A 23,965-nucleotide genomic window follows, 5' to 3' on the forward strand; every position below is an offset into this window, starting at 1 on the left:
TCCTATTTCTAATTTAAAATCTTATTATACTTGAAGTTTCACCGAGCCAGAGGAGCATGAAATAACCACTTCCAAGCTACAGGATGACAAAAAGCTTGTAATTTTCCAGGATTCTACTTTGTATTTAGGAATTGCTTGCTTTTAGTTAAAATGCAACACAGTTTACTACTATTTAAGCAGAAGACCGTTGTAATCTGATAATCTATTTAAACAAAGAAAAAATAGACTTGGATAAAGGAAATATTAAAGTGTACATCTCTATGCGCTAAATTAGGACTTTGAATGAAGGCTGCTGTTCCAGCAGTGGGGGAATCCTTGGCTACCCCTTCATGGAAGCTTTACAGCTGCTTTGCACTACTCCATAAGTTGCATAGTGAAGGCCAAGAACTTGGCTTATAGTGTTTCAGAGGGACCAACTACTCACGGTACTACCCACTACGCTCAGTACCAAGTGTTGCACTTTTAGCAAACTGCTTTTCATTGTTCATTTTGTCTTGTTGATTGTATGCTCTTTAGGGCAGGACTGTCTTCTATTCTGTATCTTGGTTAGGGCCCTTATGTGCTCCAGAGATATAAATACTAATAATCAACAACAATAATAATAATTGAACTGTGATGTTTTAAATTCAAATATTATATCTATTTTTTTCTCAACTTGTCAGCAAACTTGTTTGGCTATAACAACCAACTCACTGTCCTCAAATAAATCTAAAAGATCATGTTTGGAGGTTTGGAAAAGTTTGATTAGGTTATTTGGCAAGTTCTAATTTTCTCTTCTCTTTGTACTTCGTGTCAAATGCTGGAGCCCTTTAAGTCCTTCCTTGAGCAAGTTTGCCATTAAAATCAATGGATAGCTTGCCTAAGCAATGACTGCCAGATTTGACCTTTATTTCCAGGTTCACGTCCAGACAGTGCTGAAATAAAGTAACATTTCATTAAATTTCTAGTGCAACTTTTTTCAGACACATGTGGTTCAGGTAAACCTTTAAACTTGTGGACCTGAACTCAGCTGCGACTTCTTATATTTTCTGGTTCACTTATTGCTAATTGGTTCCTCTAGCTCCTTTACACTGTTGCATCCTTTCCTGATGTCTATCTTGTTAGACAGTGGGAAGTCTGGCTGCTTTCACCAGTGCCAATTCAGAAGTATTCAGGGTCTGCAGATCACAGGCAGCAATGTTGACTTCAATAATTACATGGAAAGAGGCAACATGTCCATGTGTATGCACCTAATTTGCAAGTGCAGTGCAATTATTGTGATTACACGTTTGTGGCAATTGTGCAGAATACCAAGTGGGTGTGCCCTTACCAGGACGGAAAATGAGGTCTTTAAGGTGTAGCTCTTAAAAGAGACTTGCTAAAAATTGTATTGTGGGAGTCCTTGTTCACATCATTGATATCCATATCAATTATACTTAATTTACAAAGTCATTATTTTATTTCTTTTATTTTAAGTGACAGCCCTACAAACTCCCTTAGGTTGCAAGACTCAAGCTGGGCCTTTTCTTGTTGTGCATCATCATCATCAGTAATACAATCTTTAGAAGCCAAATTAGGTCCATTGTGAAAACTGTTCTATCCCATTACCTTAGTGATGTCCTATGACACCTGTGCAACCTCATTGCCTTTAATAGTTTTGCACCAGAGTAACTAATTGGAACAATCCATTAGCTGCATGGGAGGAATAGCCCCCATCATATTCTGTACAGCTTTTCTAATATGTAACAGGGAATGAGGATTCTAAGAGTATTGGGCTATAGCTAACAGACAGGTTTGAACTTCGAGAGTCTGATAAATTGCATACAAGTGCTTTGCCATAGAGAAAGAGGTGTATGCTGGAAGTGCCAAAATAGGAATATGAAAGAAATGTTAACTATTTTATATTCATACTATATTCATCCAAGTGTAGATCTGCATGTCTACTTAGTATTTCTTAGTTTGTTTTCACTATTTTAATAGCTATTTGTTCTGATTTATACTTCTATGGAAAGCAATGTACATAAGTGAAAAGACAATGCAGTGTTTGAGGTGATAACAAGGATGTGTGACTCATAGTGTTAATGACAAAAATTGGTGATCAATGTAAATTTCTCTCTTTCTCTTAAATGACAGTTTATTTCATTGTAGTCTAAAGAACTCAAATAACAAGCATTTCCAAACCAGTTGGGTCTCTCTGTAGTGTTTAGTAAATTAATTTTTTAATTAATTCTCATCAAATATCTAGTTATAATATATTTAAATATAATGTTTGTATTTCACTTGAAAGACAAACATTTTGGGGGCAGTCACAAGGGACATGAGTAATTTCTTTAGACGCTTATCTAATTAATTACATTCCTCTGTAATATATTTAAAATTTGAACTGTCATTGTTTCTTTAATTTAGATAAAAGTAAATCTTTAGTGTTTAAATATGACACTAGTGCTGAGAATTCTGAAAAGCCAAAACATTTCATTGTTTATGTATTATAAAGATAAAGAAAATGTGCTTAAAATGTTTTGCCTTTGTGAATTGCATATTAACCTTTTTTGAATGTGTACATATTAGCAATGCAATGTTATTATGAATGTGATAAATTATGAAACTTTGATTCATTGCATTTATCATGCACCTTTTGATGGAACAAGTTTATCCTGTCTAGAGACAATCTCCCCTAGAACTTTTCCTATGCTATCTAACTCTGAGCAGCTTCAAGCATTAAGCATTTAAGATATAATATCTGGTAAACCCACATACCTTATATAATTGGAAATGGGATGTTCCAAGCTTTCCAGTTGACACCAAGCATTTGCTTCTAACCCTGCAAGGTTTGCTGATATCATACTTTTGAATCTTTAAGTAGACACTTTTATGTTATTTCAGACATTTTTTTAGAAGTGTTGTGAATGTATTTAGGGTAATGTCTCTTCCCTCTGAGCAATGTATATTGAGAATCGTGGTAACTAAGGCAGCTGGGTTACAGGTAGAGGGACATAAAAGATAATCCCAGTATTTATTTTTTAAACTCCATAAAACTTGTGTACAGTAATTTCTCCTCCCCACCCTTCATAAAATATGTGGCATTGCTAGAATGGGTTGTACTGTGGTGTAGTATAAAGGTTTTATTGACATTTGTTTGGAAGCACCTGCCTGGAGTTTATGTTTAGAGACACTTATTCAGAGGGCAAGGATCCCCTCCCTGGGCTTCAAAGCCCGAGCTCTAGCCCAAGCTATAACTTTTACACATCTAATTTTAGCACAGTAGCCCAACTCCCACGAGCCCGAATCTATAGACCCAGGCTCTGTGGCTCACTGCCAGGGGCTGAGGCTCACTGTGTAGATGTACCCTCTGTGGCCCAGTTTACTGCCCTATAATGGGTATAATAATACTTGTACTTCACAAAGATGTTCTGATAATTAAATAGCATTTGTGACATCCTTAGAGATTCTTGAATGGCTGGTGCTAAAAAAGAGGGAAATCTTATTATTAATATTGTGGTATCTGATATAGTTATTAATTAAGGTTCCATCATTATCATGAAAACCTGCCTGTTCTTTAACCTGCAATTTCCTGACAGGAACTGATTCTGCAGTACTTACTCAGGCAAAACTTCTGCTCAGGATAATTAGTTTTGCCTGAGACAGGCTCTGAATTGAACTCACATAGTAGGCAGTTCTTCAGAGTGTTGATACTTAATTGAAAAAAAAATGATGTAAAATAAGGTAATATAATATAGGATGAAGTTTAATAAGGACAAATGCAAAGTACTCCACTTAAGAAGGAACAATCAGTTGTACACATACAAAATGGGAAATGACTGTCTAGGAAGAAGTACTGCGGAAGGGAATCTAGGTGTCATAGTGGATCACAAGCTGAATATGAGTCAACATTGTAACACTGTTACAAAAAATGCAAACATCATTCTGGGATGTATTAGCAAGAGTGTTATAAGCAAGACATGAGAAGTAATTCCTCTGCACTGATATGGCCTCAACTGGAGTATTGTATCTAGTCCTGGGTGACACATTTTAGGAAAGATGTAGATAAATTGGAGAAAGCCCTGAAGAAAGCAACACAAATTTTTAAAGATCAAGAAAACATGATCTAAGAGGAAAGATTGAAAAAAATGGTTTTGTTTAGTCTAGAGGAGAGAAGACTGAGGGGGACATGATAACGGTTTTCAAGTATGTTAAAGGTTTTTACAAGGAGGAGGAAGAATAATTATTGTCTGGCTATGCTGAAAGAAGGACAGGAGATATTTGACATGGGTTTAATCAGGCCGCAACTTTATTATTAGATATCTGGGACTACCTGGCAGATACAAGTGTACAGTGCAGGTAACCCCATGCTTATTCCATAATCACCCGGGGGCTTTTACCAGCTCCCCCTCTTTTTCTATCCAGGTCCCTCCAGCAAATCCATTGCCGGGGCTTATCATTCATCCCTGCCCCCTTGTAGGAGGGTTAAGATGAGCTATAAGAATGGGGGGTTGGCTCCCTGCTGTACCAATCATAGGAGTCCCCAACCGCCCCCTGTTCATTCCTTTAAGGAACATCTCTTTTTAAGTCCTTTTCCAAGCCATTTATCTGGTCACTGTAGACCTTCCCTATGGAGTACATGCACCGGACATCCGCCCGACACTTAAATAATGAGTTGCAACATATGGCCTACCACCCGTCATGCCATGCACGAACAAAGCCCTTGCTGAACCCGCTGTGGGGAAGGTGAAAAAAAACCGCAACTGCACCCAAGCCAATCAGGCGATAAGGGAAAAATTCCTTCCCAGCCACCCTAAAAAAGGGGCAGCTAGCATAATGCCCCCCAGCAGGTAAAAACCTGGTATTTTACCACCTAAAAGGGAGCAAGGGTAAGTCCTTCTTCAGCCTGGTCCATGTAAAAAGGGAGGCTACAGGTGCCAAGCTGCCCCTTTTAAACTCTGTATTCCCAGGGGCTGAGTCAGCGACCATGCTGATCCTTTTCGCAGCAGTTTTCATCTCCCCCTCCCCCCCAGCCATAAAGTATTGTTCCCTTCATTCGGCCAGCCAGACACATTTCCCTCCCCCTCCCCCCGGCTCCCTTAAAGGTGCAGGGCAGTCATTCTTGTTAATCTCTGTGGATAGAACAAGAAGCAATGGGCTTAAATTGCAGTCAGGGCAGTTTAGACTGGACATTAGGAAAAACTTCCTGCCAGGGTAGTTAAGCACTGGATTAAATTGCGTAGGGAGGTTGTGGAATCGCCATCATTGGAGGTTTTTAAGAGCAAGTTAAACAAACACTTGTCAGGAATGGTATAGATAATACTTAGTCCTGTCTTGAGTGCAGTGGTCTGGACTAGAAAACCTATCAAGGTTTCTTCCAGTCCTACACTTCCATGAGTCTATGATTCATAGCTGGATAATGGAGCTAGCATTAGGCGACTGAAATACTATTACGGTTCATAACATATTTTTCTAACCATTATAATAGCCACTTGGACAATCACTCTTTTAAATAAATCATATATTTGCTATTTAGGGAAAATGGTCCTAAGATCAGATATTCTAAGTTATTAATTGTCTCTAAAATATATGCACACACACATACACACACACACACGCAACCACACACATACACACACACACACGCAACCACACACATACACACACACACACGCAACCACACACACACTCTAATTCAGAGAGGACAATAAAACCTGTCTGTAAATTTTGGTCAAAGTAGAACTCCAATTGTTGCTTTAGCTCAGTTTTCCAAAGAGCTAAAGAACAAGGTTATTTTACAATGTACACTGAGGAACCTTATGCAAAATAGTTTAATATTAAAAATGATGGTGCTTTATTTCAGAAAACTGAGAAGTTCATAGGCCACTTTTCTGGTCAACAGTAAATGAATCAGAGTGCTTTAATAATCTCAAGTAATATCCAGTATCATCGACGTCAAGCCTGCAACCCATCTCGCTCCAATTCGGTCTCAACATTAATCGTATTTGCAATGAAGAAATAATAGATGTGCAGCCAAAACAACTAACAGAGTAAAATGCACAGTGCTCTGCCAAAGATAAACAAAGAAATAAATCTATGTTGTTTACAGCCTTCTCTTTCCATGGTATAATGGACTTTATCAATAAAACAATACAAACTTCATCAGAGAAAAATCTAGCAATTTAGGCTAAGAAGGTCTAACAACAAATGCTGTTTGCAATAGGGATTTATTTGCTTTTTCCTCCTTTCAATAAATACTGACTATTCATCTTTATCTTTTGCTCCAATTATATAATCCATTGTGAAGAAAGCACCCCAATTAAGCAAAAATTGAGAATGGGCAGAGTACACTTTCTATATGGAAGTGTTTATATCTTGGGCCCTTTATATCATCAATCCCAAATGAAATATTCTTACCTTTTATGCTATGTTTTCTTCTCTTAGGGAACCACAGTCAAGTATCCCGAGTGCCTGTTGCTATCAAAGTTCTTGATGTAAATGACAACGCTCCTGAGTTTGCATCAGAGCATGACGCCTTTTTATGTGAGAATGGGAAGCCTGGACAAGTAAATATCTCCATGTTGTTGGTGCTGTGTAATTTTTGTAAATTCTCCCCGTAATCTGTCAGCAAATGTGAGTTGTATCGTATCTCCAAATTACCTAGATTTTGTCTGGAATGTAATGTTGAGCTAATACACCCTTTATCTCAAAATATTTGCCTTTGCAGATGTATGAACTATTATTAGTCACCGCTTAGGAGAAACCTCATTACTTTATTTATAATCAAAATGATGAGGTTTGAAATAAAGATAAGTAGCTTGGGGCCCGATCCTGTAAGGTGCCGAGTTCCTTAAACTCCCATTGACTTCAGTAGGAGTTCAGGGAGCTCAACAGCATCTAACAAGATCTTGTCCTTGATTTGGAGAAAATTATGATCCTGCTTCAATCTCTGTTCAAATGTCAAACTATGGTGGGCCTAACTCAAACTGTATGCTAGGTGAAAATAGGTCATTTTAGAAGACCTTCCCTCTTCCTGATTCTCAGCTTTATAAATATCCATCTCATGTACTTTGGCAGTCTTTTCTGGGCCAGTTGTTTTCTTCTATTGCTCTAGAGTTCTCAGGTTTCGCTTGTGGCTGGAAGTGATTTATTATGGGGCGGAAGGGGAAACCTCAGAATGTATAATTAAACATCAAAGTGTGTGTCACAACTGGGACCAAAACCAGGGACCTTAACAATGGGTATGGATAGAGTTTTGGAAGGTTTTGGTTCAGGGATGTAGTCTCAGAGAGAGACTTGGTGGGTGATGTGCATCTCGTGGTTTTGGTGAAATGGACTATGGATTGAGGAAAGAAGAAGGATGCACGCCAAGAAGGGGCAAGAGACTTCAAAAAGGTCAGATAAATTTGGTTATGTTTAAGAAGTTAATTCTAACCTTTAGGGACTTCTTCAAAGTAAACCAAAGCTCCAAGCATTTTCAAATGTGTCCTTCATTAGACAGAAGTATAGAGAATTAAGGGTGAGTACATCACATACAATATCAGTGATATGACATAACCTTACATAAAGTGATACAGAGCGGATGAAATGTAATCATTTTTGTCCAGCTTGTGAAGTACTGTGTTATAGAAATCCACTGTTTTTCAACTACATAATTTATTCTGGGTAGTGACATTTTAATTTTAAATAAACAGCAGCTGACAGCATGACACTACAGTTGTTAATCCAACTATTCTTGTGCCTCATGTGGGTGGTAGGCATTAAACTCACTATTTGCCAAAACATCTTACCTGACAATAGAATCAGAAATTGTTTTATTTTAGTAGTACTGTTTGAGAACCTTTTTGTGCCAAGATTTGATTGTTGTAAAAGATCCATGTTTTGACCTTCCAGCTGCTTTTTTCCCTTACTGTCACAAATGCATCATTTGAGTAGTAAACATTCTTTATAACCATTGATGATAAGATTATTGTAAGTCTCCTTTTAGAGGGTATTTTCTTTCCAGAGAATATATTGATATTTATACTCCTAAATTTCAGAGTGGATTTTAGATCCCTATAAGCTCTGTTTCCAATATTGTATTATGCTAATGATTACATCCTGATCTAAGGCTCAGTGACTGTTCTCAAAATGTGAGCATGTACTAGATGTAGCTTGAAATGAGAGAGAGATATTCTGAAGTGGTTTTAGTATCCATCTAGCTCAGCATTTGTACCACATTGGAGTTGGGTGAAAAAAAAATCACAATTGTGTTTTTTCCAAAATTTTAAATTAAAAAAACTCAAACAGCTGGTGGAAAACCAGTAACAACACTGACAAAATCACTTAACATTTTAAAGTGTTCATGAAAAAATTGTATAAAAAAATATAACCAGCTCTATACTACCCTAATCACTGTAGTATCAGAGTACCACAAACATTAGTAAGAGAAGAGACAGAAAATCCTATGAAATAGTGGATCCTCTTAATTCCCACACTGCGGAGTGTGGCCCTGATTCTGCTCCTTATTCTCCATTTTTTTGCCCCAGGGCAGGTGCAAGTATCCACCATTGCACTGTAACTTGCAGGAGCAGGTTCTAAATTAGCAGTGTCATACTATGCAACACACAGCTCATCTCAAAATCTCAGCAAATACAGTGGCTGATATTTTACTTCTTTTAGTATTCGGTGTTAAAATTTTGCAAGTAAACATATTTACAAGCCAAGGTTTTCATTTTGAAGGAGGAATAATGCTATATCTCCAAGCCATAAGAAGGTTAATATGAGAAAGTGACTGCTGTAATATGTAATATCTAAATTCTAATTTATCTGGGTGTTTAAAATTTTAAAAGCAGCATCGTTGCATGTGAAGACAGGGTGTGATTGCTTTATGCTACATCAGTATATTTACATTTGCAGTTTAACTTAAACCTAAGTTCAAATTGAATTTGAATCACCTTAAGGGAAAAGATTACATCTGAACCTTTTACAAAACCTTGTTTGCAGTCCCTAAATATATTGACTGAACCATCTATTACAGTTCAGTTTGCCAAGTGTTCTATTTTGGGTCCTGATATAATTGAGAGTGGCAAGCACGGCTGCTGGTGACGTGACAGAATGCATTAAAAACTGTTGATGTATAATATTGTCAGATGAATTTTCTTTGCTTTTTATTCTGAATCTGTAACAGCAAAATACAAAACTCAAAGCTGGTAGAAAAAGTGTGTGAGCACATGTATGCGTATAGCTCTTTGTACATTTTACGTACAACAGGAAAGTACTAAAAATGTCTTTTTGAGGGGAAAAATCTGATTTATTGTCAAGGCATTTTCCAGCTGAATGAAAAGCAGTTTATGCCTTTGATATTATCCCTTGCTAATACAACGTTCAAATTACTGTAGACCCAGCAAGCCCATAGGCCTTAGGGCCAGGCTAGTTTAAAATAGAATACAACTTTGAGACATTTTGTCTCTAACTTGATTCTACTTAGTTGTACTAATAGTGTGCAGTGTCAACCGGTCCTGTGTGAGGGAGGGGAAGACCATGCTACTGGTGAAGGTGGGCTCTAGCTGCATAGTCATGGAGACAATTGCAGAGACCAGGGGTCCACTTCTATGTTTCTGTGAATCTGCAGGATAGTTCAGTTGTAACCCAAAGTGTGCCTCAACAATGCACTTTCTGGGAAAGTTTTGGTGTCTGTGATATTCTAGTCATGGGGAGGGTTACAAATAGTAGAAACTAGACTTTAGTTTTGAGAATGCCTTTCCTCCCATTTTCTACCAATGCAAAATTTTGTAATCACATAAAACCATACTCTGTAATGCTGCTCAGCTCTGGTATGTTTTGAGTATATTAAAACTATGCTGTGCATTAAAATCATACAGAGATAGGTACATTATACTTGCAAGATTTTGCTGCTTACCTTTCCATAGCATTCACTATTACTATCCTGATACTCTTCTAGGAATGCTATAATTTTAGGCATCTGTGGCTTTGCAGGAATGTAATATAAGGTTATAGAATATAACAATGTGCGGTCCTCTGGGATACCTTTGCTATTAATTTTAATTCAGATATGCCTGTTAGGCAAGGTGTTAATTTAGTGCTCTCTTTCTTAATACATATACATAGTCAATCACATGCACAAACTTTAACAGAAAATCAAGGTTGAAGTTTTATGTGGAAAAATGTCGAGGAATTCAGCAACCTTTACTCTGAAACCTATACATCAATAAGTTAGAGGTTTTAAAGCTATCCTTTATGGAACCAATTTTATTCTGTGGAGCTCCTTATTGTGCTGTTCAGAATCATTTGAAAATCCTGTGAGGAAATGGGAGGACAGGTCACCCAGAAAGCAGTTAGTATTACGGCACATATGTTATATGCTGAAGAAAATCCTTTTGTAATGCATACACAGAAAGGAGTAGAGTAAGGTTGCTATGGGAATGCTAACTCCTAAATTCTTGGCTCATGCTAGTAAAATAATAATTGTATCATTTTGTTAATGCTAAGTTTTGACTATATTTTTATGTATTTATAAAAAAGAAATAAATTGATAACGTGGGTGAGAATAAATTCAATGTAAGGAATAAGTTTCACTGGAGATTGAGAAGCATCAAATCTGTTCACAAAAAACAATTTATGTGCCCACGTATTCCACTTCTCAAAGATTCCCAATCTAAATAATGACCTGAACTATCTTGCATAGTTTCTGGGAGCTGAAAAGTTCATGGCACTATGGTAGCTGGCTAGTGACTTTTAGTTCATTGAAACCCTGGACAAGGAGAGAAATAATTAGAAACAATTCCCCCACATAACACTGGAAAGAACTACAGTTAAGCAACCAGCAAGTTATGTAAATTGCATACCCATGTGATAAATTCCATTTATCATACACACTTGAGCACCTAAATTCACTCTGCACACTAAATAATCTCCCTATTATGTCTTCCAATAACATTCTACACCTCCAACAAGTTTCAAAGAGTCAAAGTTTTTTGTTTTTTGTTTTTTTTTAAAGCCTTGCACAACAATGTTTTGTTTCCTCCAAAAACTGGAATTCCATTCCAACCTTCACTGCTTTAAGACACCATGATCAGCAATATTCAGTCCTGAGCTAGAGACAAGGGCTGATATTTTACAAACCCGCAGAGACAGAAATTGGAACTGAACACCTCTGGAAAAAGGAAAATTCCATCTTTGCAGTGGGACAGACAACACTTGCTTCTAGCCTTGGAGGTCCTCTGATACAATTATTTAATTGGGAGACTTTTCATGCAGTGAAATGCTACTTTAGGTTATTTTATAGGTATTTTTGTTTCCCCTTAAGCACGATATATTTGAAGTTATGGCAACTAAATCTTTGCAAGTGGAGGGATATAAAAGTTAGCCCTATATATAAAATAAATAAAACTAGCTGAAAGTCTGGGTGTAATTCGTGAAATCTTGTGAAGCCACAGTGACTACTGGAATAAAATATTAGGCAACTAACAAAGTATACAAATACAAAATGTGCACACCGTCAAATTACAATGTAAGCACATGTGGAACTAGGGCTTATATCCCCTAGCTCAGACATACCATTCTCCCTCTCAGTTATTTGGACCCAGTACCGTTCTGATGCTTGCTGCTGCCTGAGGGCTTCTCTTCTGCCCAGGTCCCTCTTCCCCAACTCCTCCGTCCCCTGCCTCTTGCTGCCGCGGACACTCTCTCTGCTCTAGAGCCATATGTGAAGACAATGCTCAGTGGGCGGGGTAGGTCTGTGTCCTTAGCCCCAAGACTCTTGCAGAGAGCTCTGCCAGTGTGCCCAGCCCTGAAAATTGCAGGATTGGACGAGCATCTTGCTTCATTGTGATGGTTCCTCTTGTCACACTCCTGTTACCCACAGTCAGTCTGTGAGAGATGACAGCACTGCAACACATCCTCCCCTTTGTTGCTCCAAAGGAACTCCCCTTCCCCACAACCTCCCCCAGGCAGGAGGAGCTGCCCTCCTATCTCCTCCATTTCCCATACTCCCATTATTATCCTCTGCATTCCCCCCACATACCACTGCATCCCATTTCCCTGCCATGCCATAACCTGCCTCCTGCTTCCCCCAATGTCATACTCCCTCTCATTCTCCCCATTCACCTTTCACAGTGTCTCTGCTCTCCTCTCAGTCCCTGTGTCCTGTTTCACCCCCTGAATTATGGGAGCCATTTTGCACGTGAGCATACGTTCAATATCATTGAAAATAGTGGGAGGTGGCAGCCAATTTTATTAAGATAAGACTCACTTCCACATACAGTTAGTCTGAAGGGAAATGGCAGCAATGTTGCTGACTTTAGGCCTACTGACAATAATAGCAGATGGTGACCATTTTGAATAAAGGAAAATTTATGAGTTGAAAAATGGCTGATAACTTAAAAACCGAATCGTAACAAACTCTGAATCCCAGTGGTGATCAAACCTGATGATATTCTAAACAAAAAGAGCCCTCAGCTATAACTGTAGCTATTTCCATCACTTCAAACTGACTCAACCGACATTCTAGGGTAAGGTTTCAGACTCATGGATTGAAAATCCTGCAATTATTATACAGATATATTAAATTTTGTAAAACATTTCTACAAATAGATGTTTGTAACATATTTGACTTATTCAGAATACCTGATGGCATGAGAATGAGATCATCCCAAATTCATGCCTAGAAAAACGGTATACGTTATACCAAAAAGTATTACTGTCTCTGTATCTATATCTAACTATATATAGACACACACAGAGAGATATTTAATGTATTGCCGTTTGCCCTGTCTAACTATCTGTTGTGCTATATAGAAGACTTGAATTCCCGCTCCCACTCTATGGGGAGGAATAGGGAAGAGAATGATCATGAATATGATAATATATGCATTGTGATAGATATTTATGTTATCAAACTATTCTCTCTCACTAACACCAGTTAGTGGTTATTCCTCCATGCCAGCAACTTGAAATTTTGAAAATATTGATCTTTGGTTAACTTTGAAAGTTGGGCAGGATCAGGCCCATTCAAGTCCCTCCTCACGAGTAACATATGGTTATTTTCTTTTAATTGGAACTTGCTGTGACTCTTTAAATATATTTGTCCCAGGATGAATTTGCACATTTTTAGTTATTATTATGAGGGGGTTTGTTTGTTTGTTTGTTTTAGGGTCTGATGCTTTTGGCAATAAAGCAATAAGAGAAAATTTGTATTGACTTCAGTGTGGAAATGTAAATTTAAATAATACTCATTAAGTGTCTGATCCTATGTCAATTGAAGTTAACAGCAAAATTCCCATTCCCATTGAGTTCAAGAGTGTAGTATCAGGCCCTAAGACCTTTGTCTAGGTCCCTATCTCTCCCTGTCTACACTTCTTCTGATGGGGAAATATTTGGAATCAACTAAGTCTGTCCCAAACTTTAAACCCCATTAAATCCCTCTCCTACTTTTCTGGAAGTGCTGTATTCTTATACTATTCTCCCCTGTTCTTTGCAATCCCATTTGGCTTGGAGGAAGATCAGCAACTGTACCTGCAGTGCTAGCATTCCATATGCACCACTGAATATGGATATTGTGCAGAATAAGTGAAGTTGATTTCCACATTTTCCTAATTTTGTTATTTAAAAACAACCCTCCCCACCAAATTTAGCTAAAATAACATGCCATGTGCTGGACAATGTGCAAAGCATCCTAAGTTTAATATGTTAAATCAAACCTAGTTTTGTGGGGGGGGGTTTCTCAAGAATTGTAAAGCATTTTTTTTTAAAAGAAGAAAAGGTTTTGATTGTTTTTGCAATTCCATACATTCTGAAATGGCCAATCAGATTTTCTTCTAACTTAAAAACATCACTGTTAGGTTGATATTAGACAAGCAAAATTTCACACAAAAAGATACATTTTTAAGAACTTTTTTCAGCTCAGGGGGAAGAGAATGGTGGTGGAGGGAGTTTTATGGCTGGACTCTTCTAAGCACATCCCGGTGCAAAGCTATATCAAACCATGAGTCGCCCAGGAGTCACTGTGTCTCAGAGGCTACCGTGCATGAGGATAGGTTACAAAAAATGGGCATTCTTAGTATTGAGAAAAGACAACTGCTGAAGCACCTGAAAACAGTCTTCAAATATGTGAAGGGCTGTTATAAAAAGGAATGTGATCAATTCTTCTCCATATCCACTGAAGGTAGGACAAGAAGTAATGGGCTTAATCTACAGCAAAGGAAATGTAGGTTAGATGTTAGGACAATCTTTCTAATTATAAGGCTTCCAAGGAAGGTTTGGGAATCCCCATCATTGGAAGTTTTTAAGAACAGGTGGGACAATCACCTGTTAGAGGTGGTCTAGGTTTACTAGGTCCTCCCTCATCACAGTGGGCTGGACTTGATGACTTCCCAAGGTCCCTTCCAGCCCTACATTTCTATAAGATCTGGGCAGTCCACATAGAAGTTTAGGTGTGTGGAGGGGTTCTTACACCTGTGAAAGTAGAAATCAGAATGTATCCTGTATAATAAAGAATGTCCTTTTCAACAGTTAATGCAGATTTTCAGTATCTTTATGTCTAGGAGGTTAATTTATAAAACCTTTGCCGTTGATCAACAGAACTTATGTTGAGGCTGTAGATTTTATGTAACCTTTTTCTATTGCAGGTAATTCAAACTGTCAGTGCCATTGATAAAGACGATCCTAAAAATGGACATTTTTTTCTATATAGTCTTCTTCCTGAAATGGTCAACAATCCAAATTTCACCATCAAGAAAAATGAAGGTAAATATAAAACGTATATAGTGTGGCACTGTATAACTTTTTATTTCTCTTTTGCGTTGCTTGGTTGACTTCCATTTACTTTACCAATTTGTCCCTTGAGCGATTAGAATGTGGTTTATCTGTGTAATGATATCATAATTATACATCTTCAGCTATTTCCAATATCTGTACAATAGATAAGAATAAAACTAAAATAAAAACAGAATTTAGATCCAGAAAATAACTCATTGGGTTGCATAAAACTTGAATGGAGAGATTTAATGTGTACTATACTTTTCTTGATTTTCAGATATCAGAGAGAGAGAGAGAGAGAGAGAGAGATTGTAAAATAAGTGGTTAAAACTATGTTGATAAATAAATATTGAACCCATGTTGGCTCACATCTAGTCAGGAAAAATCCCCAAAGGGAAACACATTTTAAGCCAGCTTGGTGTCTGTGTACAGATTCTGAACTACTACAGTTAAACACGTTCTAACTAGGACGAGAAAACGATTAGGTCAGCAAAGCCTTGAAGGGCACTTTGTATTAGAATTGCTGTTTTATAGCACTTCTGGAAGGGCATAGTCTCATTGTGTAATATTATAGAAGAGGAATTCATTCATGGTGGGGGGAAAAAGAAAAAAACAAATTCAATCCATTTGACTTTTTTTGAGTAATAAATTTTGTCTGATCCTTGTTCTTGGCACACAGCTATACCTGAAGGTCATATAGTGAGAGAGCTGGAAATGATCACAATAATTCTATAAACAGTGCATTCCTCGGTATTTGTATGTCAGGCAAGGGTTTTCTTTCTCATAACATTGCATCCTGTGTTTCAGTCTCTTTTATATCATGTTTGTGCAATGATTATGAAGGAAATCAAAGTATGCTAGTCAGCCTTGTTAGTATTAATATGAAATTTTATTTGTGTGTGTAAAGGAAATGTATAAACATTTAAGAAGAAAACACCATTTTCATACCAATTGTTATTCTAGCTGTAGCATCCAGTGAAGTATGTTGGTACTGTTTTGATAAATATGGCCTTATAAAAATAAATTTATGAAGCTATTTAAAAGTATTATGGCTTTCTCTTTTTGGATATGTTTATTGTAGCATTATGCACTCTAAGTGTGTGTGTGTGTGTATATATATATATATTTTCTTATGAATGTATCTGTACAAAGGAAATGAAAATGCCATTATAGGACTGAATTCTATAGTTAGTACATTTATTATAGAAAATAAAGTGACTAAAAAAACCTTCTCCATAATCCAAAAATCATAGAACACAATGTGAATTAAGTGCCCTAAATATGAAGCTCCCATAAACAGTGGATTACCTTCCACAGCACGACAGAATAAACAAAGGTTTTTACATTTCTTTTTTGAGCATAGACTATCCGCTCATACCACTAATTAATCTTCCTGCTTCAATCTGTTACCCTTTTAAGATTCACTCTTGCTCCCAACTGAAGTCAATGGCAAAATTCCCATTGACTAGTATGTGAGAAGGAGTGGAGCCTTAATATTCTTTTTGACATCCCACTCTTGTGTACAACAGAGATACTGTTTTGTAATTAACATTTTAATAATCATCATCGTCATAATCATAATAAATCCACTACACTTTTTCTTTGAATAACAAATTCACACCCATTGAGGAATAAACTTTCTCAAATTCCATGTGAGGATATACAGTTACATTAATCTTTCTGTGCCTAATAACATTATTCCCTTTAAACATACTTATAACATACACCCTTTAAGCATGTTTTTTTATCAAGACTGTTACCCTGTTTAAAATAGTTCTAGTTTTATCTGCTAGAACAAATCTTCCCTTGTACAGGAAGGACTCTTGCCAAATCCAAAATCGGGATAATATAGCTGAGGTGAGGCAAGGTGTCATGACACAGAGGATATGTCTATACAGACTCATGTTAGTGGAATTCAGGCTAGCATGCTAAAAATAGAAGTGTAGACCTTGCTTTGGCTCATGGGTTCTAAAGTCCACCCCCCTCCCTTGGCTTCTGGAACCTGAGCTCTAGCATGAGCCGCAAAATCCACGTTGCTATTTTTAGCATGTTAGTGCGAGCTCCATAAACACAACTCTGTCCACCCAGGCTACAAGACTTACTCCCAGGGTCTATGTGGACAGAGCCATAAAGGCTCCTTACGTAGTCAAGCCACTTAATCATCGACGCTTAAGTATGACTTTTAAAATGTTCTCTGTCTTCACAGTGAGCATGACCGATTATGCCTGATGAATTTACTCTATTGTTCCTATAAAATTCAACTAATTGGTCCAAATTCTTCTTTTGGTGTAATAGTACAAGTCAGGAATAGCTTTGGTGACTATTAGAGTATTTCCCGAGCATTACTGAATGTGGAATTAAGCCCAGTGTCTCAGTGACTTCTTAACCAACAAATCCATTTTTTTAATTATAAAGTTACTACATTTGTGTTTTCATTTTCTTTATGCTTATTTAATTTCTTTTGGAGCATTTCTTGCCTTTCTTTATACTCTGTGAAGCACAATGCTGCGCAAACCCCCCACTTCTCTAGGGTCTTTCTGAAACTGTCTTACCCTCTAATATTGCTTCCTTTGTGCTGCACTGGCATTTTTGGGATTGGCAGACACCTTTGTACTTGAAGAAGCCATAGTTTTAATTGATCTCTTCTCTTGGCACTAGTACTCAACCAATGCAGATTGACATCTGTTGTGGAAATCAAAGCTGTGTAGTTTTGTTTCTGATAGGGGCATATTTTCTGGCCCAAATAATAAAGAAAGGCTACATAGTAGTACTGGCTTGAATTTGTTCTTGTAACATACTTACGAAAACCTCTGACTATCAATTCACTTTAATTCATCCCCTTTGGGCTAATATGACTTTTAAGCCTTCCAGACTATCACCAGGTGATCTAACAATTTGTGAGCTGTCTTAACTGTGCTGCACAGGTGACGAGTGATATTCTAATAGCTAAAACCTGCTTTTACTAAATGTTTTTAATTTACCTTTTGACATAATGTTGGGCCTTCGTTTGCACCTAGCAAAACCCTCCTCCCCTTCCCCCCGCCGCCCAAAGAATACATTATGTGTCACGGAAATTGGCCAGTGTTCATAGCTACATTCTGTTCCTGTGAAATGATTTACAGGCACCATGACAAGAGTTTTGTCTTTTCTATCCGGTAAATCTGCATATTTACAATCTCTTCCATAGACAAGACACCCTGAAATTACTCACCGGGATCTCTACTGCCTTTTTGATGGCTAGACTAGAAAAGTTATCTGGAACATCATCATGCATCTCGCTAGAACCTCATGCATCTCGCTAGAACATCTGTACGCAAACAATATGCAATGATTTTCTTCCATTCTGTCTGAGCCCAAAACTTCACTTCTCTCTGGTGCCACTGAATGGGTTGGTAATTTTTAAATTTAGCAAAATGTGCTGCTGCTGGCCACAGAAAAGCTACTGAAAGATAGGCTCAGTCTCTAGAACTGTGATGCAAGCAGAACTGATCATTCTGTTACCTGGCCAGAAGCATTAAATCCTTCTCTCTCCATCAGTTAACACATAATCAAGTTACCCAACCTTACAAATCATGTGGCAACATCAGTCCAGGTACCCAACCATGTGAGTCAAGGACAGATCCCATGGCTACCTGGAGCTATATGGCCACACAGTTGCTAATTATGAGTGAAGTGATTATCTAATTTTTGCATGTCTTTGTGTCTGGTTTTGGATGGATGAATGAAATACCATGAGTAATGCTGTTCTTGCATTACTTCTGACTGCCTCCAAAGCAAGAAATGCTGAAAATAATCTCAGGAGAAAACCTGATTTTGTAAGATGTCCAGGCAAACAAAGATGTTCAGATAGATTTTGATAAACTCTGGCAATGTATCTCAACCCTTAGAATGTTTATTCACATAGGGCCAATCTCTCAACATATAATGGGTCACCAGAGTGTGGAAGGCAAGGGAAAACCTGTCTCTAAGCACAGAGGGGGCCACATTGGGGCACACATTGATACTCCTGAAAAAGCTCAACAGACATTCTATGCTCTTGTGGGAAACTGTTCTCCTTTCTCCTGTTCCCATCTCCCAGCCTGGCTACTTGAACTAAACGATGTGCCCAGAATCTGGACCAAAGTGAATATTGGTGCAGGAATAATTAATAAAACCAAGAGTATATACTTTTACTTTGCTTTTAAATTGAAGCATCATATGTACTCTAATGAGAAACCTTTCTGTGGTGTAGCTTATTCCTAGCAAAATTAAATGTTATAAATGCCATTCTCAATTTCTGGGTAGCCTAGGTACAATACTCATTATATATACAATCAATATTGTATCTAGACTCTCACACTTATGACTACATCGCACCATTTCCTCTGCTCTCTCTCTCACACACACATACACACACAAAGTTATCAGTGTGTGTGTACATGTACACAATATTTCCCAGCATATTTAAATACTTAAAAGTGCAATATCTTTGCTCCTTGGATTGAACAATTTTAATCTGTCAGTTATTTCCTCGGTAGGATGACTTGAAACTGGTAGGCAACGTGTCATGTGGTTAAAGTAAGAGACCCTGTTTTATAATAATACCTTATATACCCCCCAAGCACTAGTTGGATTACATGCCATCCTGTGCTTGAATCACTCACCTTATTTGAACATTGCTTTCCACATCACCTCCTTCCCATTTATAAGCTATTGTTTCCAAACTATATGAATTATCTGAAAAGTATGCAACCCCTTTGGGGATTGTTTCCTCTCATTTTACTGTCCAAAATAAAGATGTTAAAAGCTAATGTCCAGAACATATATGAAATCAGAAAATGTTTCTGTTACCTCTTTGCCTTCAGTTTCATAAAAACAAAAAGAGAAAAATATCTAAATATCCCAACTGTCAGATATTTTCTTTAGCAGTGTTTGTCACATGCATACTCACAGGGTAATCTATGGCAAAATAGCTTTTTCTCCCACCATAGTAACTCTGGTTGTGCTAATTAATACAGGATTCTGTCACTGAGTATCGTGCTCCCTTTCCTTTCCTTGATCGGTCTGTCTGTCTGTCATCAGCTATACTGCCTTTAAAAGTTCTTAGTGTGTTTTTGATTGAAGTTCATATATAGAGAGATAGAGAGATATATGATATAAATAGCTTGGACAGTTAAGATATGTTGGTTGAATGCTATTCCTTTGCTGTGCCCAGTTTGAAAGAGAACTTATAGTACAAATTTCTTTACCAACAACACCATGAAACCCATCACTGCCTATGGATGTACACTGCATGTCCAGAATATCAGCACTCCCCCTATTGTCTTATGCACGTGTGCTATAAATCCTCATATTCCACAGCCATTTCCTGTAGTGTTATATGAGCCTCCGGAATCTTTGTGGCCAGCTGTCATCCACCCTGGCTCAGATTTCATTTAACAGTGGCAGTTCTCCAGGGGAAGCACATGCTTCCATATTTCTAATGTGCTTAACTATTATCCTCATTTTTATTCATAGTAATTAAGGTGGTTTGCATATTTTTCAAAGTGCAATTCTGAAATGTACCAAATCACATCTCAAGTCATGCTTTTCTTTAAAAATCACTGATGTGATTGCAAAGCACTTACTGCAGGTCCTATCTGCAGCACCGGCAGTGTGTACATGCACTTAGAGTATGAGCTGCATTTTATTAATGTAAAAAAATAAATTGCTAAGCCCTAGGAAGGCCACTGGTCAGAATTTCTTTAATTGCTATGGAGACCATATAATGGGACTGCTTGCATAATGAGGTGCTCCTCACTGGGCAGATGCCAGTATTTGGCCCTAAGTGGACTGGATGCTTATGTATTTAAATAACTGAACATCTGAAAATACTTCATGGACACTAGGGTTATTGGGTAAGATGCGTGCAACAATCTGCCACCCACTGACAGAAGTGGCACCTAACTCCAAAACCACTAATCGTTGCAGTGTCTGGGCCTAAGCCTATAAATCATGTTATCAATATCATATTAACAATCTTTAATTGTACTGGATTAAAAGAAGAGATGATCATAATTTGGAACTTCCATCAACTTCATTTTGTCCCAAATCAGGACAAAAAGTCAAAATCTCACAATTTTTCGCAAAACATTCCAAAAAATATTTCATTTTAATCTAACATTTCATTTCAAGAAGGTTGAACCATGTTGTTTCAACTTCGTTATTTTGACTTTTGTATTATAATATAAATGTCAAAAAGAGTAGTCAAAATTAAATGTTATGACCTTATTGAAACAAAAAGTTTCACTAATTTCCTGCAAATAATCAATGGAATAGGTACGTTGTTATGAAACTTTTCAATTTAATCAAATCAGCATTTTCTGACCAGTTCTAGTTAAAAGATAACATTCTAGGTCTAGGCCTACAAATTCACAAAATTCAGTTTTTGAGTCAGAAGATCTGCAAAATTCAGGGGTGTTTAGATGTCGGTGATTGTTCATGGTCAACTCTTTCAAAAAAAAAAAAAAAAAAAAAAAAAAGACCTAGTTTTGTGACTTGTACTTTGTGCCAGTGCAGGGGAGCAAAGAAGATGTAAGCACCCTGGGTCCAGAGACAAAGAGGTAAGCACATGTTGCCACCATCTTACTCTTCACCACCACTGTAGCAGGTGGGTGGAGAGTGGTCAGGGCTAGATAGGGAATGTGGGTGATGTCTAACCTCTGCCTCTCAACGTGTCAGAAAGTGGAAGGTAGCCAGTACAAAGGGCATGGTAATTTGCTGCCTCTCAAAACTGGCAGAAAATTATTGTCCCTGGAACAAGAAAAAAGCTGAGAGGAACTTGAGCTTCAGGGGTGTCTTTGAGGGAAGACATTTGTAAAGTTTTGAAAAGGTTCACTTGTAGAAATGGACATGGAGACTGGAGCGGGGTTATCTGTTTGTTCTGCATTGGTTCACCCATTCTTAGTCCCTAGATGATTGATCTGATGGGAACTGCCAGGGATCAGTGGCTGTGGTGGACATTTTCATTCTTAGCACTAACTAGGCAAGTAGACTTAAACCTATTCAGTCATGTAACTGAAGAAGTTCTGAAACATGACGTCACCCTGCAAGTGTGTTGGATGTGTTTGTGGCTCCATGAGATGAACAGTAACATGATGTACTGATGATGAGAGTGAGGGATCAGGAACATCTGATTTTTTTTTCATATTGTTCACACTCTTCTTGACAGTTACTCTAAATCATAGATAAGCCACGAGTTTCAAGTAAATGATTATTTTTACAAAGGAGTCTCTGATATACTGCAGAAATGCCCAGAGGTCATATTGCTAGGCACTGTACAAATACACTTGTGTTTCAGTTTCCATGGTGTTGTCTTATATTGTAATGTAAATAACATATTTCACTTTTTAGAACATGCCATTTTTCAGTGCTAGTAATTCACGTTTTCTGCATTATTCAGAAACCATAGCATGTGCCTCATCTATTTAGAACCCCAGTAACAATGAAAATCCAGCATTTATTTCTTTCGCTCAGCATGTATTCTTCATGTCTGAGACCTTCCTTCTTTCCTTCTCCTATCTTCCTCTATTACCTCACCTATAGGCTATTTTCTGTAATGCCCCCATGCTATCACCTGAGTGATATTTGAAATCGGCTGTCTTTCAGAGAAGAAGTTTCCATTATTGTCCGTAGTGAGGACAACAGCAATACAGGGGAGAACCTGCATTTTCCCACTGCCACGACTGTAGCAGAGTGTATTTTGGACATATAATCCCTCCACGTTGGACATTTAATCTTGTTCTGCTTCTTCCACCAATACCTGGTGCTCTGCCACCTGCCCCATCTTTCTTTTCACATGTAGGCAGCTACTCTTTCCAGGCTCACCTCTAATTGGAGCCACAGAACAGGTGAGGATTGCGTGCAATTTCTTCTTCAAATATATCTTTTAACCCTACCTGGCTGCTGCCTACACTTTCTTTCAATGATTGATGCAGTTTTTGCCACCTCTGTAGGCTGAAGAATGGCCTCCTTTTGGCAGCTTGAGAAAGAACTTCCTCTGTTCTAGCTGAAACCCAGTGCCAGATAACAGAACCAGATCCACAAATTCTAGCACAGCTACCAACCTCCTCCACATTTTGACCATGATGTCTATTCTGTCCAGCTGAAACCTTATTCACTCCTCTCCTGTATTCAGGATGCAGGGCACCAGCCAGACACATCCCCTCTCTCCTCCGCCATAAGCCAGATGTGATCAATCAAGGCTTCATTGGACCGGACAGGCCAACCTGATGTTCCAGCCAGCAAGAAGGGGGCCACCTGGTAAGCCGATTGTCCTCTTTTAGGCATCCTTAGGATCTTCTTCAGCTGTCCTGTGGTTTGGGGATTTTTGTTTGTTGGGTTTTTTTATTATTATTATTATTTTTATTTTTCCTGCTCTTTTTGCAATTTTATAGCTAGCAAAGTGCTTCTACATTTTTGTTCCAGATACTCTTTTAACCTTTTCAGTCCTGTCTTCATCCTATCTCTGTTGTGTTGGCTTCTCCACCACCCCCACAGATAAAAGTATCCAGCCAATCATCAGGGAATCCATATACCCAAATGGAGGGCTCACTTCCACAGCATCATATCCTTCCAGAGAGAGCCCTTTTTTTCCACATGATGTATCAGTCACAATGACACAATTTATTTCAGAATATTTATGTGAACATGAACCAGTACAAGCAAATATGAAAGGAGAGCAATAAAGGAAGGGATAATATTGTATATGTACAGCATGCCATTATGCATACATGATCATAAAAGGCTTTTACTTCACTTATTCATAATTTATGATTTGTGCTGCTAGCAACATAATGTTGACAAGGAGTCAGTTATGTTTCATTTTATAAATCAAACTAATTAAGAACCAGATGCAATCTAAGTGAAAAAGATCTGAGGTCAGTGTTGAGCACCATATGCACTACAATGGAAAACATTGCAAATTTTTCTGCTGCAGTGTTTGCCAGATCCAATCGTTTAATATAGTTTTCTTTCTTTTTCCAATAATTATTTCATTAACTTGTCAATAGAAATATGGTAAAGTAAGTAACGGTGGCATCATTTTAAAACAGCACATAAGGGGGAAAAAAAAGATTAAGAAAACAAATCAGAAAAACGAAAAAAATGGGCCAGGCAATCACCATGAAAGAATAAATTCATTTTAGCAAAGAAAATCTGGAATGTGGATACAAGACCAAGTATACACATAGAGATAAGAACAAATTAAAGCTTCAGTCTGATATAATTTCAG

At 37.7% G+C, this 23,965-nt stretch overlaps 1 protein-coding gene across 3 annotated transcripts in view; it reads left to right on the forward strand.

The window, feature by feature from the left end:
- Nucleotides 1-23,965, forward strand: part of CDH8 (cadherin 8) — a 190,902-nt gene that overhangs the window by 142,122 nt on the left and 24,815 nt on the right. Inside the window, exons 9-11 of one of the 3 annotated variants that reach the window (XM_043526361.1) lie at nt 6,403-6,524; nt 14,586-14,703; nt 22,871-22,995. In XM_043526361.1, coding sequence (XP_043382296.1) covers nt 6,403-6,524; nt 14,586-14,703; nt 22,871-22,965 — 335 coding nt within the window. In that variant the 3' untranslated portion in view covers nt 22,966-22,995. Of the gene's footprint in view, nt 1-6,402; nt 6,525-14,585; nt 14,704-22,870; nt 22,996-23,965 lie in introns of those variants that run through there. The other 2 variants (XM_007059249.4, XM_043526362.1) reach the window with 2 other exon arrangements.

This window comes from Chelonia mydas, chromosome 12 (assembly GCF_015237465.2).
Source record: "Chelonia mydas isolate rCheMyd1 chromosome 12, rCheMyd1.pri.v2, whole genome shotgun sequence".
NCBI lineage: Eukaryota > Metazoa > Chordata > Testudines > Cheloniidae > Chelonia > Chelonia mydas.